At 36.7% G+C, this 24,427-nt stretch overlaps 1 protein-coding gene and 1 long non-coding RNA gene across 3 annotated transcripts; one reads left to right on the plus strand and one right to left on the minus strand.

Annotated features, from left to right (window-relative positions):
- Window positions 1-993: 993 nt before the first annotated feature.
- On the plus strand, window positions 994-2,122 carry LOC135689459 (uncharacterized). Its single transcript, XR_010516523.2, has 2 exons — window positions 994-1,262; window positions 1,364-2,122. It is a non-coding gene; the product is annotated as an uncharacterized LOC135689459 (long non-coding RNA).
- LOC135689454 (E3 ubiquitin-protein ligase RNF19A) lies at window positions 1,400-17,707 on the minus strand. Of its 2 annotated transcripts, none has more exons than XM_065206687.2 (5): window positions 17,414-17,707; window positions 9,254-10,057; window positions 7,951-8,113; window positions 5,046-5,427; window positions 1,400-3,617 (listed from the first exon to the last, which is right to left on the minus strand). In XM_065206687.2, the coding sequence occupies exons 2-5, from the start codon at window positions 10,021-10,023 to the stop codon at window positions 3,229-3,231; spliced, it is 1,704 nt and encodes a 567-aa protein (XP_065062759.2). In that variant the 5' UTR covers window positions 10,024-10,057; window positions 17,414-17,707; the 3' UTR covers window positions 1,400-3,228. The 2 variants fall into 2 exon arrangements, with proteins under 2 accessions (XP_065062759.2, XP_065062758.2); XM_065206686.2 differs by having other exon boundaries at window positions 9,254-10,060.
- Between the last annotated feature and the right edge of the window lie 6,720 nt (window positions 17,708-24,427).

Consider the following 24,427-nt stretch of genomic DNA (forward strand, 5'->3'; position numbering starts at 1 on the left):
TACAGCTAGAGAATAAGAAGCAAAATGATATTTTTGGGTTTTTTCTCACATGTTGTCAAACTACAGGAGATTTTGTCAGCATATCAACTTCGTCCTGGAAAATTTCTGTTTGATGGCCTTAAAAGGAACGTATAGCAAATGCAGAAAGATCAATGTTGAAATAAGAAAAAATTAAGAAAACTAAAGCTTTTGAAATACAAAATGATAAGAACATCGAAATTTAAGTATTGTATTGTCCTACGCTTGTCCCTCATTCTGCCACTACACGTTTCTTATAAGAGCACTTGGCTCCAGTTTCAGTCTGGCGATTTTTATTATTTCGCATAATTTTAGCCTCGCGTGTTTCCTTTTTTCTTAATTTTGTAATCGAATTTTCTGTGCATAGGTGTTAAGACAAAACATTTGCCTAATAAAGTAATTAAAGCCTCTTTCCTTGGCCACAGGGATGTTGCACTTGTACTTGCAGTTTTATCTTGAACAAAGTAATTAGATTTGAAATAACGACGTTAATTTTGGCAAGGTTACCATTTTAACTGTTGTTTCAATGCTATTTTGCTGATCTCTTTTTGTTGTTCTGTTGCTATTCTTTTAATTTTCACTTTTTGCTGGTATTTTATTTCTTGAGTTTTGTTGAGTTTAAGCCGGTCTTCTTTCTTATGTTGTTCCTTTTGGTTAGGCAAGTCTGTCTCAAGCTATTAAAAAAACTTATTCCAAAATACATCCGGTATTTCTAGCGTACTACCTACCTGAAATAAAGGCATCATAACTTCTAATTGAATTAATGGTCTGAAAAGCTGAACTAGCTAAAAGAAAATAATAATAGCCTTGGATGTACGAGAATTTAAAATTAAAACAGAATAAAGTTCAGAGACATTATCTGTGGTCACCGTGTGCATAAAAATGCATAAAAAGCGAATTGCTACATCAATCCACATAAAAGCAAATGTGCTGATCACCAGATAGTTTCACATGAAGGAACATCAAATAGTTTCGCAGGGAGGAACATTAAATAGTTTCGCAAGAAAGAACATTAAACAGTTTCGCAGGAAGGAACATCAAATAGTTTCGCAGGAAGGAACATCAAATAGTTTCGCAAGAAGGAATACCAAACAGTTTCGCAGGAAGGAGCATCAAACAGTTTCGCAAGAAGGAACATCAAAAAGTTTCGCAAGAAGGAACATCAAATAGTTTTGCAAGAAAGAATACCAAACAGTTTCGCAGAAAGGAACATCAAACAGTTTCGCAGGAAGGAACATCAAATAGTTTCGCAGGAAGGAGCATCAAACAGTTTCGCAAGAAGGAACATCAAATAGTTTCGCAAGAAAGAATACCAAACAGTTTCGCAGGAAGGAACATCAAAAAGGTTTCGCAGGAAGGAACATAAAAAACCAACACAGTGTAAACTTGTAGCTATTTATTTTAAAGTCGTAGATACATTAAGGTGGCAGAATTAATTTCTACAAGTGCATGAAACGCAATATTTACAGCTAAAGGAATTCCCGACAAAAACATAGATTTTTAATAGACACAATACTGTCATAACTTCGTGTACATAAAACATAGCTGGAATTGGAAGGGATTCAAATGAATTTGCATTTCCTGACGCAATTAGAAAGAATTACCAGCTTTTGCTGATGATAGTTTTTACAACTGTTTTTTACTGAAATAGGGGACTTCCAACCTCTTGCAAAGTATATCCGGTGTCTGTATATGAAAGCACTATTAAAATTGGATGTTGCAATAAGTCATCCACATGTATGTCTAGCAAATGTTAAGGCTTTGACTGTAGGAGAATTATATTTCAGTTGGCTACACAATATTTGCCAAAAAATACAGACACCGCTTTTCAGAAAGCTAGTTTGCATCTACGACATTTGAAATGTATTTTATAGAGGAAATTGGTTCATGGTCATAGGAACTTTAACTTCACAATACACCAGGATATAGTGAGAAATAGTCGTCAATCGTAACGACAATGCCTCACGAGTTAAGTAGTTAAAACGTTCTTTAAATATAAAGGCCTAATTAAGCTATTCATTAACACGATACAGAATGCGAATAGCACGCACCTACAAACCTACAAACACTAACAAAGGACTTGGTAGAATAGCGTCAGTTTTAAGGCCGAATGTAACTCGCCACTTCCTTCCGTTCAGTTGTGTAATGTTGGGTTATAACGCATGGGCTTATTCAAGTTATATCTCTATACGGCGGGGGGGGGGGGGGGGCAGAAGTGGTTTTAATTAGAAGAAGGATGCTTCAGTATAGAAACAAGACTCAAGTTATTGTGAGTTCCAAGGAGAATTGAGAGGCAATGTTCATCATATGGAAGACAGTGCCTCTAACATTATTGTAACAAAATGCTCAGATTGTCTGACACGTCATTAGCCTTGCTATCGTCACACTACGCTACGTCTAGAAGCCGTATGTAACCTGTACAAACATGAAACGTACAAGACTGACTTGACAAAGAACTCGGATTGTCATACCAGGGAAAGGAAACAACAGTTACACAAGCATTGAATATGGTCATCAGCTTGGGGTTTTTTATGCAATTACGGGAACAGCAACAACTTTGGTTATATATGACGACATCTCGAAATTTTTGGGTACAAGGGCATTAAGTAATCACAGGGCATGGATAGTGGCATGAAAAAGCCGTACTCCAACTCCGTGACAATAACTGGTCGGTTTAAGTTGGACTTTGGTGACAAGAATCTTGAAAACCTAAAAGTGCTTGATTTTAAGAAAGTCTTCTTAGCCAACATCTTGTGGTTGATGGTATAAATTTCAAGGGCTGCCTTGGTTGAGCATTTAGCTTGTTGTTAAAATCTCTAGTCTCCAGTCTTTGCTGTCCAGAGCATTTAGACCATTGACCGAAACAACGAAAAACATATCAAATGGAAAGAGTGAAGCAGTCATTTGGAATATTTTGATGCCAAAACAGCTCATTTGTCTTCGCGCATAAACTGCTGGCACGAACTGTCATAATGGCAACACCTAGTCATACTAAAATTGAAATATTTTAAGTCCAGAGCGAAAAGTCAGCACGATCAGAGAGACTCAATCACTGATGGCGCTAACCTGTTGGTGTTAGTGATCAAATATAATGCTTACGTCATCACTATTCTGAAGTTATAAACCTCAGTACTAATCAATCAATAATCTACAACAATTTACAAGAAATTGATCAAATAATTTAAGCAACATTACTACAATTGAATAGTTCTAAATACTTTCCTCGGATATCATAGATTCCCCATTTCGGCTGAGTTTATCGTTGTGGTGTATGACACATTCTTCTTTGAACACATGAAACCCTGCCGAGGCTGGACTAGTTTGACTAGTAGTGGAAGCCACATCTTCTTTGCTCAGTACTGGCTCATCGCGTTCACAGCTAACCTCAGGCAGCCCAGAACATAAATTAACAGCACCACTTGAGTTGCTATGCACATTCTCTAAGCTACTCGTAATGCTTACAGTGGTGCTGCGAGGTTGTGGAATCATCGATGCATGGCTGTCGACGTCACCATCACCTGTTCTGTAATGTGATATGAGAGAACGGCTATCTAGACTGTTGCTATCTTGGCTCATGCCAGTTATGCTTGGCTGCGGCTCTGGAAAAAATACAGCATAAATAAGCAAACATTGAACATTCAATAAACCAGGAAAAATACTTCTATTTTTCAGAATTTCAGCAACTTTCAGCAACTGATCTGTTTCTAAACGACAGTGAAACATATTGTAGGACTGCAAACACTACATACATGGCATATCTATTGCTATTAATAAATCAAATCTAATTGATATGTAAGCATATGTGAGGCATCGAGCAGGGTTGCTTACACCTTGATCAATATGGTACAATACCTGTAAAATTACTTGGGAAACCCAGAAACTTCATTTGTGTCTTTCCCCTTCCCCTTCCCCCCAGAAAAATGCCACGAGAATAAATGGACTTCATAGTCTGCTCCTTTTCTTTAAGAATACGAACATTGTTGCAAAAGAGCAAATCTGAATTTGCTTTTGAAAACTATATAAGTGTTTCAAGAATTATGACAGGGATTGTGGCTCTGTAGAGTTGTTAGGCCAGAGCAACAAAGCAAGATCACGACACTTATTGTGCTTATGCTTAAAAAGATAGCTTATTAATATAGATGGGCGAGCTGCTTAGTTGATTACACTGCAACATCTCTATGGGCTTCAATCAAAATGCAAAATTTTAAGAGGGCATTTGGCGAATATGTGCCTGCCATGTCCTCAATCCGCAATTTGGATTTATACAAATAGAACAAAGAACTAGAAAGATTCAACTCTATATTCTAAAATCCACAACGATATGTGGTTCTCGACAACTATTCAACAAAACCTTAGCCACCACCACAACCATAAACTTAGCAAGGATCAAACATACACAAACTGTTTGCAACCGTCACATCAGCAGCGCTATCGCACACTACCTTCTACAGTGCTGAACGCCCAACATGCTGGCATACTGAGATATAATGGGTGGTTGGTATAACAATGAAAAAGGAGGATAATGATTTCCGAAGGTTGGAACATAACTTATTATACTAAAGTACATGTTTGTACTTCAGACGGAGTGTTAGTTTGATGCTTCAGGGTTCTGCTTTCGAGCAATTGACATTAAATGATAACTATAAAAATAGCACAATTCTTTACAGTTATACGGAGGTAAATCCCTAAGCTTTACAAAGTGATTTCTAAATATCTGTGACTGAAACCTCTACATTAGTTAGATCTTTTCTTCTAAAGGTCTGGAAAGCAATGTGAATCTGACATTGAAGTGATCGATGTTTACCGAACATCTTGACTGGCTATCAGTCTTTGTTGTGAGTTCTGCCAAGGGCTGGCGATGCATGTCACAACGACTTCTGTGAATCTGACATGCAGCACTAGCCCTTGGAAGAAATCAGAATGCAGACTTGTAACAAGTCAACAGTACATCAATCTGTACCAAAGAGGCCAGATGCCGCACGCGTTTAGCATGAATTGGTTCGAGACAGAGTGAACAAAAAACTTACCTTTATTTACAGTTGCCTTAACGGTCAAAACATTGCCGCCTTGCGTTGTGAGACTGGCATTGTCTAACATGCTACTCGAGTGACTGTTTCTTCTTGCAGGACTATTCTTATCACTAAAAGACACCGTCCCATCGTCTCTTTCGTCGAATTCAAAATTGACGCCATTTCCGTTTCTTGACCGCTTTACCGCGGTGCATCCCCCACTCCTGCATAGCGACACCGGCACAACACCATAGACATAGCCAAGAGCTATTGGTACACCGACACCAACCGTCAAAGCCGCCAGAAACGGAGAAATGATAACAGACAAAGCAACGCCACCAACGATTGCCATGTTTCGTTTATGGACAGACTGGCGTGGGAATGAGAAGCGATCGCGTATCTAAAAAGAAGAATATTTCATTAGCAACGTACCCTACTGCACAGATCAAGCAAGGAACACGATTCAGATAGGAGGCAAAAGAAACCCTATTTTGCAGCATGTATTTTGTACGGCGGGAAGCCTCCTTGACTTCACTGGTGTTCTTGAGCCAAATGCGTTGAAGAGTAAAATGAATTATCATGTACAATTACTTCTGCAAGTTTTGAAACTAGTTATGAAAATAGCTTTACTATTACCCGTTAGATTTGAAAGTACATTTAAAAGGTCTTGCTTAAGCTTCCCCCCCCCCCCTTCAAAAATATTTGCTTTCTACAAAGTGACCTTCGAGAAACGAAGTTAACCGTTTTTCACTCGTTGTAACCCCTAAGGCGAAGGACTGGTTTATATAATCATGGTACTTGAAAATTACTGTTTAACAGTCTGTCATAAAATTCTCGATGTCGTATAGGCAGAGCTTTAATGTTGAAACTCGTGGTAGCAATTTAAACCATTACACATTAAAATTTCATCAGGTTACTTGTATGATATTATTGTTAACCATGAACATTGATTTAGGAGGAACCGGAGAAAAATATGAAAAACTATAAGCTTTTAGCCTTTCTGTGCGATAGTAGCAGGAATTGGGTAGTGAAATTGATCCCCTGCGCAGCAGCAAAATGCACATCTACCATGCAAATGTCAGTTACCCTCAACCATAACAGACGGATGCATGCTGGGAATCGTGTTTCATGATTATTTAAAACCTCATACGGAGATGTGACGCGAAACAATGTGCAGCGTCTTCATTTTAATTATTTAGCGCTAACAATTGCCATATTTTTCCACAACTCTCCATCTGTTATCCTGATATTGTCTCCGAACAAAAGTTGCAAAGCTATTTCGCAGCATTTATGCCACCCACTCACATTTGAACAGATACAGCCAATGCCTTTTTCAATATTTTGATTAACTTTGAAGAGGAAACCTATATTCATACATTCACAAAGCTAAAACTTAGCTTGAGAGATGTCGACAAAAATGAGAGGGAAACTCCCTAGAAGAAGTCGCAAAATTAAATACAAACATGATAAATTATAAACTTATTTCAATATATATTTTAGTTTTAATGCATGGAAGACTCTGTAATGAACGCGCAGACTATCAGTGATTCGAGAGTCAGTCAGTGATTCGAGAGTGCCAACTCTCTGCAATTCCAGCCTTAGGGACAGGGTGTGGTCACATCGAAGGGAAGGATCAGGATGCTGCTCGATTAGCACAGCTCCTCAGTGTCCTAACCTACCTTCAGAAGCTTGGCAGTAACAAATAAAATACAGGTAAGGACATCATCATATTCAGGGTAAGGCAGGTGGGGACAGACCAAGAGTACCCCAGATCTCAACACCAGAAAAAGCCTTTTGGATGGCACTTAGTTCATTTTAAACTATACTGAATGGGCATTAAAGCTTAGCAATATTGTATATGCAACAGCAATGTTGTTTCGTTGTTACCATATATCTAAACTGAATGTATACTGGCTTTCAAGGTACTCTGCTTTTAATAACGGGTGACTGACTGCCATCTTATTATAGATTTCAATGCTCTTTTTACAAGAATAAGTTCATCCGTAGGTAATCTTCCGAGTATCTCCGTAAGTATCCATCTCCCTTGCAGGCATCCTGTATATTTTCTCACCATAAGTAGTTTAAAACAGCAAAGGTGTGATAAATACAATGACAAACAGCTGCAATGCAGCACTCGACTGAAACACACTGTTTAATCCCTTGTATCCAATCAACTTCGAGTCTAATTAACACTGCTAATTGAGCTCCCGTGTTCAAAACAAATCAAATATACAAAACAACATTTCCCGTTTTCCATTACAAGAAACCATTGCGTCACTTTTTCTCATGTTTGTCCTCACGTGCAATATTCATGTTCCAATAGAGTTGTCAAGTGATGGCGTCACAAAACATATTTTTAGAATTTTCCAAATTTGTTCCCATAACCTGACAGAGCATCATGAAATACCTATAAATCTGTAAAATTAGGTAAAGGTATTACGAATTGGCTGAGATATGACCAGATGAGCACAAGCTCTGGTCCCATCAAACCTCTGTAATTTGGTCGCAGTTCATAACTTTATGAACTGAGCGAAAATAACAGTAATCCGTTAGCAAACTTCAAATCTTGCCATAGCTTACCCGATTTTTGACAAATTTAACCGATTTTGCAGCGCAGGATTAACTGAGTATTTTATGATGTTCTTTCATGTTATGCGGTCAAAATTCGAAAATTCTTAAAATAGTTTTTTTGTGACGTCACACTTGAGAACTCTATGACAATCCAAGTTCAATCAAAGAGACAGCAAAATTTCAGAATAAGCGTCGATAAAACTCTGAGAAAGTAACTAAAATAGGATGATCAACACGAAAGTCAAGGTGATCAAAAGCTAATTTTGACTAATACAACTGTCCGTCCCCAACCTCTCGAATTCGATTGTTAATGACAAATTTACAGGACAAAAAGCACCGCAAGCAAACTTACCCGACCACCAACATAAATTGGTATTCCGATCATCATTGCAGGAAGAACTACGCCTGCTGCCAATGCAATACCAACTGGTGCTCCAATTAATGTCCCCATTTGCCAAAGAACTTTCTTCTTTCGACTCCACGGCTTTTTCCCCCAAAATGTACAGCCAGATGGGCTAAAAACAATGGAGACCGTTACAAAAATAAGAAAAAAATTAATTGGGGATACATTCAGCTCGTGTTTTAGGTGTGGGTGCTGAAGACAAAGCAGAAGGCATGAAAATTTGAATGAAAATTTGAAACAAAACGAAATACGAACAGCTATCTTGTTACAAAACATTACGCTGAACATTATTGTTTCTCGATACAATGATAACTGTTCTTAAAGGACTTGATCACAAAAAAGGTCCAAACTTTAAAATTTAAGAATTTACCTTTAAACTGGTTAGAATTTGTGGGAATAAAAGTCTCAAATTTAGTTGTTATGTAATGTTAGCTTTTGAGACGAAATTTACAACAATGAAGTGAAAAATCAATAAATGGCAGTGTAGGATGCTGCTTCTTTCTAAAGAAGTTCAATATAATTTGATGAAAAGTTCAAGCAGCGGGTTGTCATTTCTCACAAGCAGTGTCCCTCACATTGATACTAAATTAAGAAACACCAGGGATCATAACAAGAAAAATAATTACTATCGTCTTTCACTATTTGGCACTAAAGAAAGAATTCACTAAGCCCATGAAAATTTACAGTTCCAGCTGATCTTAAAACTCCGATCCTTTTATCTTTTTCCTTTTGTCAGTGAGAGTTTCAAAGCTGGGCAAATCTCGGTGCTCTTCAACAACAACAAAATCAATATGCCAAGGCAACCCTCCCCTCTCACAAGGCTCCTGAGCTTCCAGTGATTGTAGACATGTCGAAAATAAACAACTTATTTAATAGCAAAGCTGAATTTAGTTGATAATAAATAGAGGTAACTGATCGAAAAACTTGGCAACTGAAAACGAAACAGCAGTCAAAGACGGGGGTATCACTGAGTACATCGCCATTCTAAAATAAATTTACAGAGCTGCTTCCAGTCACCCTGGCTCTTACCGGCATGATTTTGCATACCTATGTATAATTGCTATCAAAGCATAATTGCTGGGAAACCATGCAATATTTTACGAGAGTAGGTTTAGCTTATTATCAATATTGGCTTATAAAAACGGAGAGAAGGAAATGGGAGCCTTAGGAAAAAGAAATGAGAAACTATTTTCGTTTTTCAGCGGGCGATCAGTTAGTATTCTTGCAAAGATAAAATGAAGACACAACTTACCTGAGGTAATGAAGATCGGATATTTCTTTCATACAAAGCCAACAGAATTCGGAACCACAGACAGAACATGTCATATGATTGCAGGAGCCATCGTCCATTTTTATGAACAAAGCACCGCACCTTGGACATGGTTTCATATCCTCACTAGACGAAGCTCGTCGCTCACTTGACGACAATGAGCCTATTTCAAAGTTGTTTCGCGTGCGGGCTGAGTCACAAGTGGTATTGGGATGCCATACTTGTCGACAATGATAGCAAAACTCAGTCTTACAACCAGGTCGGTTGCATTTCAACTGCGGACAACTAGCACATCCGGATGCAATAACTGCGTACACACAATCTGGGGCCGGGCACCATCTAATATCTGGTATGGAAACAAGGGCCCTTCGTAAGGTGAATTCTTCATATTTGCCAAATAGGTGATCGTCATTCAAAATATCTTTAATATCGGACGGATGAAATACTTCTGAACATTCCGGACAACTGACCATAACTCGCCATTCCTTTATTGCCAATGTGAGGTATTGCCTAAGACATTCTACGCACGTTCTGTGCTCGCATGTGAGAAGAATAGGGAAGACTCCGACCGGCCTTTGGACAAAGCATACATTGCACGTGAGCGTCTCCTCCTGTTGCTCTCGCGGAATCGAACAAGACGCTCCGTCGTCATCGGGGCTTGCGTGTGATTTCTTCGATCTAGTGAACATCTTTCGCAAACTAAACTTTGGTTTTTTCAGGGCGACGTTCTCTTCTACGTCAGCTGCAGCCATTTCGATTTCTCACCAGTTAACGAGATGATATCTTCTGCTAAAAAAGACATTGTCAACAACTCGTAAAAATGTATGTAACAATGCATCTAGTAATACAGTAAGGAAAATAGTTTCTGGAGGTTAAATGCAAACTATTAAAAATTGATGAAATCCGCTTCATATATCTTTTAAAGGCAATGATATTACGAAGACTTATTTCGTAATTGCGTTTGACAGTGGTTTCAGTAAAAAACGATATAAAATGACGACCAAGCAGAAGCTTGTAAAACTATCCTGTATTAAAGGAACACTACCTACGAACTTACATAATCACACATGCACATTTCAAGAACTTGCGGGCATCTAGCCAATACTCCCAATGGATAGCTAAAAACTTTGGCAAAAACTGACATAAAAACTCTTAACGGTACGCAGAAACTTACTCTTTGCCACATTCACTTTCGTGGCACATTTAAAAATAAAGAAAAATAAACCAACACATTTAAACATAAAGAAAAATAAACCAACTAATCAGACAAATCATCACAGATTAAATGACCGATAGCTATAAAACTAACCACACAAAATATCAGCCGCATCCAAAAGAGAATAATGATGTTGCCGAAGCTTGCTTGAGTTCGTTACCTTTATTCATAAATCATTTTGCAGAAATGACCACGGATTCGTTCTCCACATGGCATGTACAGAACTTACCATCTGTCCGTTGATAAGCATATGGTCACATGCGAAAAACCTCAGTCTTCATTTTAATTATTAAATCAGTTTTTAAATTGCAATTTCCAAATCGAAATGGACTGCGGCCACTCTCTTTAAATGTTCACCTATCTCTGGCAACTCACTTACCCATTCTATTTTACCCACTCTCTACGCGAAATATCTACGCAATGCTAACTAGAGCCAGAATTCATTACATCTCGTTACCTGATAACCATAAAAAAATACCTATGAAAAAATTAAGAAGAAGCCTCAATACCGCTTAAACTGCAAAAAAGCTTAAACATTACGTAGAAGATCGCGCAGATGGTTCCACATTGTATCCCGTCTTTTCACACTGGAGATCTCTTCTCGACCTTTTCCGGCCTTAGATGAAGAAAACTCGACAACCAGCTGCATTTGGCTTGCACACTTACGCACAATCATAGTTGAGACATGCTTCAGTCTCGCAGTACGGTAGTTAAAAAGGCTAAGTAACATCTTCCAAAAGGGTACTTCCCAAAAATATACTTTTTCTACTTCTAAATACTTTAAACTGCCAAACTTTATATATCATTAAACTGCAAATCATTATAAAATAGCAACTGTTTTTGCGACAAATTTGATCAAACAAACAGAAGAGCTATCCGACATGAAAACAACCTGTTAGCTAATGAATCCGCTTTGGTTGCGAAAACGTCAAAAAGAAATGAAGTAATGAAAGCGAAAATGAACCAGTTCCCTTCACAGGAAATAGAAATAACGAATTTCATGAAAAAGATTGTATGATGAAAATAACATAATAAGATATTCTCTGCGTCACTCTCCCAAAGCATAAAATTGGGGATGATGACAAAAGGTAAATTATATCCAAGTCCGGATCGGAAATGAGAGCCACAACGAATGGCCTATTTCATTGGTTTTTTTGCTTTGGCCAATCAGCGATGAATTATAATAGGAGAAAAGTTAAAACAGGCAAACAATTTCAAGGCTGATTACCACCAGGCGACATTGCAGATAACCGCATCGAGGCATGCGCAGATTGATTTTTGGCTTCGCATTTAATTCGCAAGAAAGTTGTCCTACATTTACATGACAAAATTATTCGTTAGTAGTCCCGCAGAGTTAATTTGCTTGAATACCTAGAAAAAAATCTACGAAGATTCGACATGGCTGCAATTTTGAAACTGGATGGTCAAAAGTTAAGTCTGATTTTCTGATAGTCTGAATTTGCCTCTTGTAAATCAGCCCAAGGAGCAAGATACCGGGGGGCCAGGGGGGCCTTGGCCCCACCAAAAACTTAACTGGTATAAGTAAAATGCTTTTATTTTGTAAAATATGGCTGCTTTTATATTTATTTATCAGGGCTGGCCCCCCAAACAGAAAGCCTTTACAGCGTGTTGCCTCTTAAACCAAAAGAAATACATTTGGTTCGTGAATTTACTAAAATCGAATGACAAATCTGAGTTATCTAGGGAATACAATTTCTGTTTTTTCGCGTAATCGAAATTCCCTTTTTTCGGTGTTCCACATCATCAAATTTCTGTGAGTATTAAAAAAAGTTCAGTATTCTGAATATTAAAAGATGTGAATACCCAGCTGTAGAACACTAGAATCCTTTTAGAAAAAAATTAAAAAAACCATTGTCTAACTAGAAAAATTTTTTTTTAACTTTGCACTGTATTGGTAATATTTTCAATAGGCAAGCGGTGCTTATATCGGGCAAATTTCACAGTCCATTGCTCGAGATTGGCCTACTTCGTTCTACAACTGAGTATAAGTAAAGTTTCTAGCTCAGAATTCTTCAAATAATGTTCTGGCATTTTATTCTCTGATAAGTATCAGACGAAAAGCTTAAGTATGTTTACAATGCTTGCTTTCTTCAAAACAATTTTTAAACTTTCTACCGTCGAAAAAACGTACTGAATGGAAGACAACAGGCAACTCAGCTCTTCTCCCACTTCCTAACATGAATCGTATTCTGTCATCACTGGAAAAAAAGTGTTAAGTGAAAGACTGATGGTAACAAGTTTTCACATTGTAAAATTTTGTGTTCTTCTCTGTTGAATAATAAAGGTATACTAATGCGAAATCTTGAATTTCTAAACTCAATTTACAGATCTTCAAGTTGAACTTCTACATGAAAAAATCCCAGAAAATGTTTCTAGATGCATAATATCAAACTATTTGATTTTGAAACCACTTAGCAATTACTTTATTTGTCTCATTATCAGCCTTAAATCAATGTAAACTGTGAACATTAGACAGCAATGTGTTTGTTGGAAAAATTAAAAATAATAAGATACGCTTTACTTTGCTTGCAGCTGGACCTTTTCTTTCATCTTCATTTCAATTTCAACTTGCTATTTGCTGAACTCAGCTGCTATTATTCACACAAGCTAAATTTCTTTTGTGAGAGATCAATGCAAGATTTATCACTCAAACTTTTCCAGCAACAGAAACAATGTTTAATAACCTAAATTTCAAAATTGAACAAAAAAGCAGGTGTTATTGCTTTCAGTCTGATTACATAGAATGCAAAATATCAGATAATGTTCTAAATTTTACAGAAATTAATATTCAACTACAGATCAAAAGAATTTTGAGAGGAGCAAAAGCACTTTTGATTTGATAAATTATTTTACGAGCAATGAGCCACTGCATTTTTTATGACCAATCAACCACTTCCCCAGTATATAAACTCCTGTTAACCTTTTTTCAATTATTGAATGTTTTTACTCTCTGATGAGTGTCAGAAAAATTAATATTACAGAATCACTGTATATCAATGTCAGATAAATTCCTCAAGCCTTTAATTTTCCCCAAAACAAAAAGAAAAATGCACAAGAAAACATACATAAAACAGTAGTTAGTCAAATTCACAAAACAACAACAACAACAAAACATCTACCTACAAATGAGTTAGTTCCCTGCACATTGATATATCTTTTCAATCTCAAGGACTTTCCTATATTTTCTCACTTCCAATACTAAGCAGATTTACTATCACTGGTACTCCACAAAACAAATAATGTTATGTTAAAAATTTGATTAGCATTAAGCAATTGAAAAATTACCAATTATTATATATTTTTCATTTCATCAAGGAATTTGAACTGAACACAAACAACTGTATCTAAATGCCATGCAATTGTAATAACTAGCAAACCGCTAAAGAACAAGACATAAGTAACAACCTTATCTTAAAAATAAACATAAAACATTGAATCATAAAATGAAAACTTTTCAAAACATAAAATAATTTTGCAAAGCAAAATGGTTAATGATTTCTGTTACAATTAGACTCTCTATTGTATTTTTTCAATGCAAAAAGTCTTGACATAAACTGAAAAGCTAAAACCAATAGCTAGCAAACCACCATCACTAAATATCCTTCAGATTTTAGACAATAGAGAATGAACAGAACACAAAAATAACTTCAGCACCTAAAATTAAAAATTAAATACATTGATTGTGTGTTCATAAATATTTTAAAAGTAAGGGCTACCAGGCACCAGCAAGCAAGTGGGCTGGGAGGCTCTAGCACCCCCACCGTTTGCCATAATACAAACAATTAACCAATGACTCACTAGTCAAGCCTCTTTTTATTTGGTTCTAGCCTCCCCCACTTTTGTCAGGGGTGCCTGGGTACAGGAAAGGGAGGAATTGCCACCTCTGTGAGCAGATTTACCTCTGTTTCTGAAAATTTGGGGCCCCTGTGGGCCCAATGCCTTTTATATTAGGTTATATAGCAATTGGAAGGCTCCATGGGGTGGACATGTCCACCCCACTTTTTTTAAGATTGACTTTCTAATTTTTCCAAAACTGGATTTGATGGTCATTCATTCTGATGGTCAGTTACGGTCCTTTTCAGATTAAGCTGACATAGAGTATGGTGTGTTGGATCCTCAGTTCTGTAAATAGTGTGAAACTATAATGAAGATTACCTATAAAACACAGGTTTATCGTGCTACACAGTTGGTTCTTAGAGTGGGATCTTTGTTAAAGGTTTTTGGCAATAATTAACTTTAAAACTTGTACCCAAACTTTTTTAGCTGCAAGGATACTATCAAGCCCGTAGCCAGGCCTGTGGAGGAGGGATGTCAAACTCGCAATGTCCAGGAATCTGGCAAAGTTTAAAGTGAAGTTATCTGTAAATGTAAGCAATGTGAAATCTGTCGTAAGTCCTACATGGATATTAAGGTACCCCAATAAACAATTTTCCTTGACTCAAATTTTCACGACAATCCAATAAAACAACAAAAAAAACCATTGACAAGATTGGACACAAAAGTTTTGGAGATGGCAAACAGCCGGTATTTTCATTTTCCAGGGGTGGCATTGCCACCCCATGCCACCCCATGCCACCCCTTGGCTACGGGCCTGGATACTATAGTTGGAGCTCAATGACATAGAAGCGCTGAAGGCGCTAGATGTCTAAATCGCAGGTACGCTGTGAGGCAGATTTGTTTACTTCTGCCATTTTGAATAGTGGGAAAAAGGAACTTGCTCCATACTGAGCCCTCATAAAGTTGGTAAAAGTAAGGATTGATTTCATTCATTTCTCTTTTGATTATTGATGTGAAATTTGGTGAGTGGCCTAATATTGCACTTAAATTTAAGAATTTATGTTAATATTGGAAATATAAGCCAAACTTTGAAAATTCCAAGCATTGACAGTCACGGTGCTTGCTATGGTGTTTTCTGTTCCGTCAAAATTTCAGAAAATAATAGTTGATCTGTTTTAAAATGGATCCAGCAACAATTTTCAGCTACTCCATGCATTTTTTTCTTAACACATTTGTACAAAGATGTGATTTAGTTACTTTTTCTTTCTTGTTTTACAAAAACTGCATTTGCTTAATTATTTTAGCTTTAGATATTTTTATTATATCACTTCTGCTTTTTACTCAACTTGCTTCAATTAAGATAATCAGTAAGACTATATTTTAATGATTGACTTTGCTTGATGTCTTTGGAACCACTGTTTCTTCATTAAAGTTTTACTGAGAAAATTGTTGACTTACTTCTATCATAAACCATGTCTATTACAATAGAAAAAAATCCCTCTTTTTTCTTGATAATAATTCCTCTTGATAATAAGCAGAAAAAGCCAGTGCATATTTTCTGGTTCGAAAATATGTCACCTATCAAACATTTCATTTGATTTTGATGAGTAAGTAGAACAAAGAAAATTTATAGTTCTTGCAAACAGGTTGTGAGCAATGTTTCATTTGACAAAGAAGCTCACTCTAATGTTCCTATGACATATCGTTTTGCTAACAATTTTCTGATTTTGTTCAACTTTGTCACCCTGCAAACTGAAAAAGACAATCATTTGTTTAATGTGAGGGTTTGCAATGCAAAAGAGCCAATATCATTGCAAGTTTCCCCCCTAATTTACTAAAGATTTGTCTTTATTCTAGATCTCCTTTTATTGCTTGTGAAATATGATATAAAAATATATTTTACAGGCAGATTGGCAAACTGTGATACCAGATAAAACAGTTTAATGCTGAGACCCCTTATTCAGGCCTTTGTGTTCATATTTTTGATGACAGAAAATAGTGTTTTTATTCAAAAAGGTTTTCTTGTAGATGCAGCCAAATTTGTTTTAATTGTTAGTATATTATAAAGGAAAAAATAAAACTTGTTTGAAAATTGTTGAAAATTAAGGATGAATTTTTTTCGTGTTTTGGCAAAGTGTTTTGGCAATCATTGAGCTACTTGCTAATTAGAGTAAATTATTCCATGAATTTGACAGAAAATGTTCAAATTTTTACCCTCAGACGGGCATGTATGAATGAATTGAAAGCAGTTTCAAGAAAAAAATGTTTCAGCTTTCAGCATGTGTAATAAGTAAAAATAAATAATATTTATTTATCTTAATAACAATAAAGATAAATACTGGTATTTTCCAACTTTTGTGACAATTCAGTTAAAACACTCTTATGCTCAAATTATGTCCTCAAACTTAGGAAGAGTAAGGTATGCATGCTGAATGAGTATTAAATTTACCCAAAATAATATAATGATAAAAAAGTTTCTCAGTTTTGGATGAGCCAAACAAAACTTTAGATAATCTGTTTTGTTTGGCTCCTCAAAAGTAAATGTCTTTGGGTCAATATTTCAAATTTAAACTTTCTGAAGACCACAGGAAACCAATTTTGAACAAAGATACGTTTTATGCCACTGAAATTGCTTATCGGTTTCGTGTTCTTATCGGCCAAAGACATGACAAAATTTAATTCAACGACTTGCTGGAGTGAGACAATATTACAAGCAGTTTCTGGTAAAGTCGTCGGAATTAACGTTTCTCTTCTAACAATTAAGACCTATTAGATTTAGAATTCGAATTCCTGTAAAAGGAAAAAAACTTGAATTCATTCATAACCATCCTATTTCTGCGTTTCTACGGAACTGGTTTCTAAGGAATTTTCTCGTAGTACAATAACCAAACGACAGACAATAAAGCAGCAAGTACTTCAATACATAGAAACTGTTACATACGACAATATCCCTCGGGTGTACTGGCAGCTTGCCGGTAGAGAAGAAACTTTCAAAACACAACAACTAGAAGTGGAGATGTCAGATGGTCTCTAGGATTTGCGTCGCCAAGTCAACTTACTTGCAATTAGCTTGCTTGCCAACTAACTTAAAATATAGATACACAAATTCAAGTAATAAATACACATACCTTACTGATGAAAACGGCTCGATTCTACCATGAATTACCTTGATTATTACACAGCACAAAATGTCGTCTGGAGGGAGCCGAATATGTTGCGTTTCACTTTGTAGTAGTTATTAAGATAATCAGCTGAAATCAAATGTCCATAAAATGTTTTGTAAGTTTTACAAGTGGCGTTTGATATCTTTTCAGGTATCATTTACCTTCAAAATGGTCAGAAAAACGTCTATCAGTTCTCTTAATCCTACAGTTACTTGCCTTCCATCCTCGCCTTCCTTCTATTTGTTTGCATCATTTTATTGGGAGCCTGGGCACTAGAATTCCTGAAATTTCATCTGCTTCGGTTCCTTCGCTGTGAAAGGCTCCTCCGTCATCCTCTAACAGCTGCAGGTGTAAAACACGAATCTCTGGCGTAGAAGAGAAGAGAGCAAGGCAAGCAAAAAGGACTGGCTTTAGAGAAGGGCTATGGCACGGACGCCGGAGCAAAATTTAGAGTGGCTGGGTGGGGGTGTAGAAAACTGGGGGCCCCTTATGTAGATTGCCACCATTATATTTGAAGCTACTACATTGGTATCATACTTGAGCAAAAAAAATGGGGGGTACAGCCCACCCAGCCCCCCCCCCGCTCCGGTGTGCCTGTATGGGGCTGCTGTCACCCACCATAAAATGCTAGCTCCCCTCTTGAAATATCGATAATCTATTTTAAACCACCTGTAGGTTAAGTCAGCCCCTTCGTCAGAAATTCTTTAGCAGTTTCCAGCGCAACATTCACATACAATACAAATGAAGCTCTGGTAAAAAATGTATCTTAAGTTTCAGTTGAAAGAATAATTTGTGCGTGGTTTCTACAAAACTTGACTGCAGTGTACTGCAATCTCTTTAGCTTTGGCATCTGTGAGCAAGAGATTTAGTAGCAAGACCTCGGGACGTTGAGCACCGGCAAGGGGTTGGTTTCAAACTCAGTTCTAGGTCAATTAAGGGTCTTTTTTAAAGTCCTTATGCAACCAAATAGTTCTAATTTCTAATTTTTAAACCATTAATGGCAAAAAGAAAACAGAATTTGGAAATTTGGTATACTTTCTCGTAACCTATCTTTGAAGCTGTGATATCTTACAAAAATTCTTCTTACAAAGAAAAATATTAAAGCTTCTGATGGTGTAGCGACTGCTGAAATGTGTGCATTCTATCCTGGCCCACTGAAAGCTTTCCTAAGGCCAGGGTAAAAGAAAATTGGGCCTGAGATGATATCATTAAAACCGTTGTTGCTTCTGTTTTTGGTAGGATGCAAAGTTACCATGTAAGGAAGTTATGCGATAATTGTATCAGAAAATTATGCCATAGAAAATCATACTAAACATACTATAGATAAACTACGAATACATCGAAAACAAATTAGGCTGTTTGCAATTAAAATCTTATTATAACTTAGCCCCCTCCCAAGGTAGGCCTGACTTACCTGGTGCGCATTTGAACAAAAATCAAAGAAGTCAAAATTTGACCAAAACAAGCTATTATTTGATTACGTACCCGGCTCCGACTCTTGAATATCGTTTAAGTAGCCTATGCTCTTTCTTCCTGACGTTGAAGTCTATTTTTCTCATAGAGTTAGGAATTCCTAACTCTATGATTTTTGTCTATCAAGTTTTCAAGTCTTATACCAAGGAAACCCGAATGGAGGTGGTTAATCTTAGAAGTTTAATTTTCGTTAAACGTATCAAACGATGCAGTTAGTTATTAAATTATGCCATTTCTTCAATAAGTCTTTAGTAGCCTTCTTTTTATCACTGTTATAAAAAAACTCCTCTCTCCTGAGATAAACATCACAAAGCAGGCACCGCGGAGAAGGGGGCTGGGGCCTCAAGCCCCACTTTTGCTAGAAATGTACGATATTAAGAAAGGAACCATGGGTAAAGTCTCTTTCAATTCGGTTTTGGCCACCCCCTTCTTTAGAACCCCCCCCCCCCCATTTTTCACAGCGCTCTGCGGTGCTTGCAAAGAAGAAACAAATGCCACTTCACTTTGGAGAGACAAGACGCATGACGCTTTGGTTGAAGTTTTACAGTGTGAATTGCCTCTGTGTGAATCAACAGCTTCTATTAAAATTGAGAAAAATGTACTAGCTGAATCACCGTATAGAGAAAAAGCAATGCTGCTTTGCTAAAGATGGAAACAATTTTAGGCTTTCAGCCGAAAACCAGTCACGTTACAAGTGAGGCCCAGAAAGATGGCGTTTTTATCGATTTGGACAGCATGGAAGGTCTATGGGTAGTGACAACGTACCTGCGAAAGGACTGGAACTAGTCTTACAGACGTACCACGTCCTTTTCAAAGGGTGATTGGTTGATGGAAGAAAGAGGATGACTACGTCATCACATATCAAAGGGAGGGAATTGGTACATTTTCTAAGTGCGACTGCTGGGTAATCTGAGCAGTACTGTTTCTTGAGTGGATTGTGAAGTGCTTTTGCATTGAAATGAATATTTATTGTTATCTTGGATTATGAGTACTGTAATCAACGAGCTAAGTGACAAAGTTAAAGGAAAAGAAACAACCGACCGGTTAAGCAAGGAGACCGTCCTTGGAGCTAAATATGGGAACACGCCTTGCATGCAGAAAAGGTCGAAAGGCAATTCGAGTAGGAAGAAAGGAGATATTTCGGATGGCTTGCAGACTCACCATGGTTCAAAACGGTCAACGCAGCCCAATAGAAGAGTAAGAAAATGTAAAAATAAAGGGAACAGAAGAGATAACGATGCTGATGACGAGAATTTGTCTCCTGGAACGAAGCAGTCTTGGCGATCGAGATGTGGACGTAAACGAAAGTACTTTGGATATACTTCTGCAAGGCAGGGCGCAACTAAACGAGAAAGAAACCGCTTTAATACTATAAGCAGTGCTTTGGATGAACTTAGAAAAGTTATCCCGCAAGCCCAACATCCAGTTGACGGTAAACTATCAAAGTTCGCGACACTAAAATTGGCTTGCACTTATATTTCTTTGCTGACTAACGCGCTGTGTTCGGAAGAAAAAATGGTGGAGGTCGGTCAGGAATTGGGTATTTCTCATGTGCCTTCACATTGCAGATTCACTGAGTGTGAAAAGGATTCCCAGATAAACTCCGGACTGAGTGAGGATGAACTTTTCATAGGTGATTTTACTGATGTGTTGTTGGTAGATGACGACCAAGAAACAGTCAGTATCTACGATCAACTAACAAAACACTCCTTGAGAGAGGAGGCCGAACACAATTCAGATTAGATGAGGACTGGGCGAAGCCTTGTTGTTTTCAGCGTTTATGAATCATGTATGCTTGTCAGTGCAAACATATTCAAGGAATTTTAGCGATAGATATCATTGATAAAATAAGAAATTTTGGGTAATTAAATAAATATTGTATTTTTAAAATTAATTTAAGCAATTATTCGTTACTTGAAAAATGCACAGGTCAAGCCAGATGCAAACACCATTATGAAATCGTTATCTTACATTTGTTATGCAGGATATTGCGATTAAGGCCATGAACTAAATGCTTGTTCCCAGATGAGTTCCAGATAAAATTTTAGGTACTATAAAATACAATGCAACTAGATGAAATAAAATTTCTGTGTGAAATTCATAAGAAACTTCAAGTCATGTCTAATCCGAGAGACGAATGTCTCTGTTCATGATCAATTTTTGGGACTCGTCCTGGTATCATGATGTGCTTTGTGTATTTATTTTGTTCAAGTTTAAGAATAACATTTAGTAGTTTGAACAATACCCGTTTGAAACGAGATAATGAAGAGACTTATCAATTAATTTCCAAGAAACGTTCAGAGAAGGCTTACTTTTATGTTCACTAGTAGTGTCTACAGTCAACTCAAAACATCAGTAAACACGTACTGATTGATTAACGGTTAATTTTGAATTTTTATATAAAGGGCCTAGAAAGGAAGTATAGACCCTATCTTTGCTGAATGTCCATTCCCTAGTTACATTAACATATTAAACTGTTTGCTTATTTAAAATAAACGAATGGATATGTTTTTATATATCTTGCTTATTAATTTGTATCGTGTAGTTCTTTTGATGCCTTTCCAGGATGGTTTTTAAGCGTGTTCCTTTTCCTTTCAAAAACAGTAACCAATCATTTGCCGAAACTAGACTAAACTTTTTATTTGATTTACCATAACCCTGGCAAAACATATTTTCTAAACCACAATCAATCCATCAGATATTTATTATAAAGCAAAGGACATGCTCATAACTCTAGGGCCTTCACGATTGCGTAAAATAAGAGGTGTAAAAATCCCAAAGTTGTTAATTAAAGGAGAGAAATGGTAATTGGCCTTGTAATTTCAAGTGGTTTGTTTTATCACAGCACTCGTTTGATATTGGCATTGTACGAGAATCGGCGACAGCAACAAAGGCATAAAACAATATCCGAGTTTACACGAGAACACAATACCTGTCTTAAAGATGAATTAGCTTAGGGATAGGTGAGACCGTTCTGTTAACTGTGTGCTACTTTCACAACGCAGTTTAACAATTTTTGTTACAAATACTTCTAGGTACAAATGCTGACGTATTTATAAGAGATCCATTATGCAAGCTAGCACAAGCTGTAAAAAGGTTGTGCCAAGCTTTAAGGTTTCCAAAAAAGTAACCATGACATAGTTTAGAATAAATAGGAGCCAACATTGGTGGGCAAGACTGAAGTTTTTGCTATTCGATAATTGTGATTTACACAGATTCTTCTATTTGGGAGTAATGGGGTATTTAATGAACTGAATCATTTTGGTAATAAGCTCTATGATGAGAATCCAAAGCTATAAACTTTAATGTATCAAAATAAAGCTCATTTTTTAGCATTTTTCCTTAGATTGTCTTGCTCTTTTTTCGTATGCATATTGATTCTAATGAATGTATTTTATAAATTACAGTACAGGCTGTGTGTGTGGCTGTTGCCCAGGGGAGTCACACAAGCTTTTTATATACGGGGAGCTCCATTCGCTGTTATCAAGGCTTACCAAAAAGTATCTAAAATAAATTTTAACGCCGAAAATGATCAGCTAAAAAGTGTGGATAAGATCAAAAATATCAAAATACAAAATATTATCAACGAGCACATCAGAGACCACTAGTTATTATAATTTAGATCATTAAAATTTTCTTATCGACTTAGACTGTTTTTCATATTGTTATGCGCTAGTTGAATCCATAAGTATCAAAAAAGTATATTGCTAAATCAGGCAAAGACCGAGATACAACATTCTTTTTTTTGGGAGGGGGGCAGCCCTGATAAATAAGTGTAACAACAGCCATATTTTACAAAATAAAAGTATTTTGATTATGCTACTTAAAGTTCTTCTAGGGGGCAAGGTTCCCGGCCCCTCCCCCCGCCCCCCGGTATCTCGGTCCTAGAAACCAGGTACCTAAAAGTATAAGATCACAAGGAAAATTCTTACCCATAATTATCGTATTGACCCCCCTGTATATAAAAAATTCGAATTACCCCATTGGGGTCGCTGTAAACTTATGTTTGGTCCAATACTAAAACTGGTTGCAAAGTTTTTGTGGTTGCAGCAGAGTTACCTACGACTTTTGATTATCCTTTGATTATGAATTTAAGTAAATTTTCTAGGAATTAATAATAGATTATTAATAGACGACGTTTCGAGCTATTTTCTATTATATTGTACAGCATGTAATCTAGTTTACTTATGGAATTTTTTTGGACGCTATATTTAAGGGTCAATATCAAAGGACTTAGTAAAGAACTTTTGATATAAAGAGTAAGGGACATGACACTTCGGTTTGAATTGGAGATGCTTCAGTGATATGCTAAAGATTTTATGTCAATCGATACCAGAAGTCTACTTGTTTGGATTTGCAAAACACAATACCCAGCAAACATACATGTTTTATAAACTAGGCTTTTTCAGAGAGCCTAAAATTCTCAGCAACCTTTGAATGTAAAGTAAAATACAGTTGGAGATCAACATGATGCTGAAAGTGGCATGGGAAAGGTGAATTACAGAGTAGCGAGTATCCTCCATTCTGCAGTGGAATATGGATGCGTCAGGCCACAACTATTTGCGTTAGAAGGCAACAACAGTTTAGATGAAAATTTTGAAAATGATTTTCCTTTTAGCACTAGAATAATGTCTCCATCTAAGAATTTTTTTGACGGTCATGGGGCGCGGAAGAATTTTTCAAAAATTGATAAATTAATTGAAAAACAAATTCAAATTAGTGTTTCCTTTTTCTGTCAGATCTTTTCTCTGCATGTTTTCCCATGGTAAATGACAGACTTAGTGACGTATTAACAGTATTCTAATTATCGAATTCTTTTTGTAGTCGACCATCTGTCGAAAATACAACTCCTACTGCAGAAATCTCGTACTGCAACCGAGGCATGTTGCCAAGGAAACCTACCGCCCGCGCTGTAATAAGTGCTTACACTTTAAATAATAAATGCTTGCTATGTCAGTAATTATATAACGAGAACAACTACTTTCTTAACCTGAATGGGGGAGAGGGTTAAGTATCACGTTTTGACATCATGGGATAATAAATTTTTACCACATTCCTATCACTTTGACACATTTGGACAGTGGAATATGATCAAGGAGAAAAAAGAACATGAAAAAGCTAATCACTGCAGGCACCGCACAGCCATCGGGCTAGCAGGGAATAAAGCCCCCCTCCCCACTTTTGCAATAATAGGCTGGAAAGTTTTTCAAATGGTTTACTCTAACGCAACTTTGGATAGTTTATTCCTATGTTGTAGCAGTTATTTTTGACTGGAAATCTTTTTTGTTCATTTTCTAGGTGTTTTATCTTGTTTTATGATATTGTGTATTTTCTAACTTGGTTAGCTTGATGTTCTATTACCCTCAAACTAATTTCATCTATTTGTAGAGTTATTGATATCTTCTCTGAACCAGAACCACACAATAAAAAGTGAGAAGAAATAAGCAAGTATTTTCTAAAAGTGGCGTTTTCCGGCGTTGCCTTAAAATATTTTACAGCACCCAT

This window comes from Rhopilema esculentum, chromosome 5, assembly GCF_057945365.1.
Source record: "Rhopilema esculentum isolate cy_ngs chromosome 5, ASM5794536v1, whole genome shotgun sequence".
Lineage (NCBI taxonomy): Eukaryota > Metazoa > Cnidaria > Scyphozoa > Rhizostomeae > Rhizostomatidae > Rhopilema > Rhopilema esculentum.